General features: G+C 44.2%; 1 protein-coding gene across 1 annotated transcript; it reads left to right on the top strand.

The window, feature by feature from the left end:
• Nucleotides 1-641: 641 nt before the first annotated feature.
• LOC120997985 (cysteine and glycine-rich protein 2) lies at nt 642-1,507 on the top strand. The gene has a single exon (XM_040428383.1). The coding sequence runs from the start codon at nt 756-758 to the stop codon at nt 1,335-1,337; it is 582 nt and encodes a 193-aa protein (XP_040284317.1). The 5' UTR covers nt 642-755; the 3' UTR covers nt 1,338-1,507.
• The last annotated feature ends 684 nt before the right edge of the window (nt 1,508-2,191 follow it).

Raw genomic sequence — 2,191 nt, forward strand, 5'->3', positions numbered from 1 at the left:
TAAAACTTGCGGAGGTAAGTTTAATCAGGCGTTTATTTGAAAGGGGCATGAAGAATTCATCCAGCAATTAGATCCTCTGTACCTCCTTGGGACCTTAACTTAGTGCTTTATGTCCTCATGGACCCGCCCTTTGAGCCGCTTAACAAAATCTCTTTGAAATTACTGACTTTAAAAACAGCCTTTTTAATAGCCATAACCTCAGCTAGAAGGGTAGGAGAAATCCAGGCCCTATCTTGTAGGTCTCCATATTTAAACGTTCTGGATGACAGAATTGTACTGAGACATAAACCTTCCATTTTGCCTAAGGTGGTTTCCAGGTTTCACTGTCAGCAAGAAATTTCATTGCCTACCTTTTGTCCACAGACTAGATCCGCGAGGGAGAGACAATTTCACAACCTTGATGTCCGTAGATGTGTCTTCGCCTATTTCGAAGCTTCTAATCAGATGAGAAAGTTAGATTGCCTTTTAATCCAGTATGCAGGACAGAACAGAGGCCAGGGGGCTTCAAAAATGACTTGGCTGAGGACGCTGACTACTGCGTTGTGTGGGAGGACGGGTGATGTCATGGGACTGAAAGCGCCGACGACTAGGCAGCCAGCCGCAGCTCTCCTTCCCCCCCCCCCTTCTACTTCACATAGTTCTTCCCGACCCCGCCCATCCTTTGCACTGAAGTAACTACCCAGCGCAGCCACCTAGCGCCTCATTCCAGCCTCGTACTCAGGAGAAGTGAGCCGGTGCCTGCAGACTGTTACAAGATGCCAAACTGGGGAGGCGGAAACAAGTGTGGGGCCTGTGGCAAAACTGTGTACCATGCAGAAGAGGTGCAGTGCGATGGCAAGAGCTTCCATAAGTGCTGCTTCCTTTGCATGGTTTGTAAAAAAAACCTGGACAGCACAACAGTGGCTATTCACGAGGATGAGATTTACTGCCGATCCTGTTATGGGAAAAAGTATGGACCCAAGGGCTATGGCTATGGGCAAGGAGCGGGCACATTGAATATGGATAAAGGAGAAAGGCTGGGTATTAAAGCTGAAGAATCACAACAGTCCCGTACCAGTGCCTCTGCTAATTCTTCAAAGTTTGCCCAGAAGTTTGGAGGAACTGATAAATGTCCCAGATGTGGTGAATCTGTATATGCTGCGGAGAAAGTAATAGGAGCTGGGAAGGCATGGCACAAGAATTGTTTCCGGTGTGCAAAATGTGGCAAGAGTCTAGAATCTACGACTTTGACTGAAAAAGATGGGGAAATCTATTGCAAAGGTTGTTATGCCAAAAACTTTGGACCAAAAGGATTTGGATTTGGCCAAGGAGCTGGAGCACTTGTGCATTCAGAGTGAAGATCATGTGAAAGGCTGATGAGAGAAGATTTATTGACCACGTCTTAATGCTTTGTTACTAAGCGAGTTTGCTATTCCCATATTTCACTAATCAGTGTGAAGTTGTGCTTAAGTTTCTGTACTAGGACAAATGCTTGCATTTGCCTATTGCTAAACTCACTCTTTGTAGATTTTTTTTTCTACAAGAATATTTTGTTTCAACACTAAAGCAATAATATATATCTGTTAAAAAAAAAAAAAAAAAATGACTATCTCACGCTGGAAAAAAATTACTATCTCTATGGCTTACAAGGAAAAAGGTGCCCCCCTTCCCCCTGTGGATCTGAAAGATGATTCAACTAGGACGGTATCAACCTCCTGGGCAGAAGGGGCCTCTGCTTCATTGGCCCAGATATGTCAGCCTGCCACCTGGTCCAGTCCGTCTACCTTCTTTAGACATTACAGACTAGATGTAGTTGATAATAGGGATCTGTCCTTCAGTCGTAAGGTTTTGTCTGCAGTGGTCCCCCCCTAATTGTTGATTCCTTTGTTAATCCTCCTGTTTAGTGCTGTTGGGGAGGCATATGGAAAAGATGATAATTACACTTACCGGTAATTGGATTTTCCATTTAGCCTCCACAACCACACTGGAGATTACCACCATAATTTAGCTTTTTTTGTTAATATTATGAGAAAGCTTTGTTGTGGCTCTTTCTTTCTCCCAGATAAAAATCTTATTCAGCATCCTCTTGTGTTCTTGGATATTTACTGGACAAGATAAAGTGGAGGAGGCTTTTAAACTTTTACTCTCCATGTTGTTTCCTGTCCCTGGGGGGGGCGTGGTACCTTCCTTTTTAGTGCCGTTGTGGAGGCTA

Source organism: Bufo bufo, chromosome 4 (genome assembly GCF_905171765.1).
Source record: "Bufo bufo chromosome 4, aBufBuf1.1, whole genome shotgun sequence".
NCBI lineage: Eukaryota > Metazoa > Chordata > Amphibia > Anura > Bufonidae > Bufo > Bufo bufo.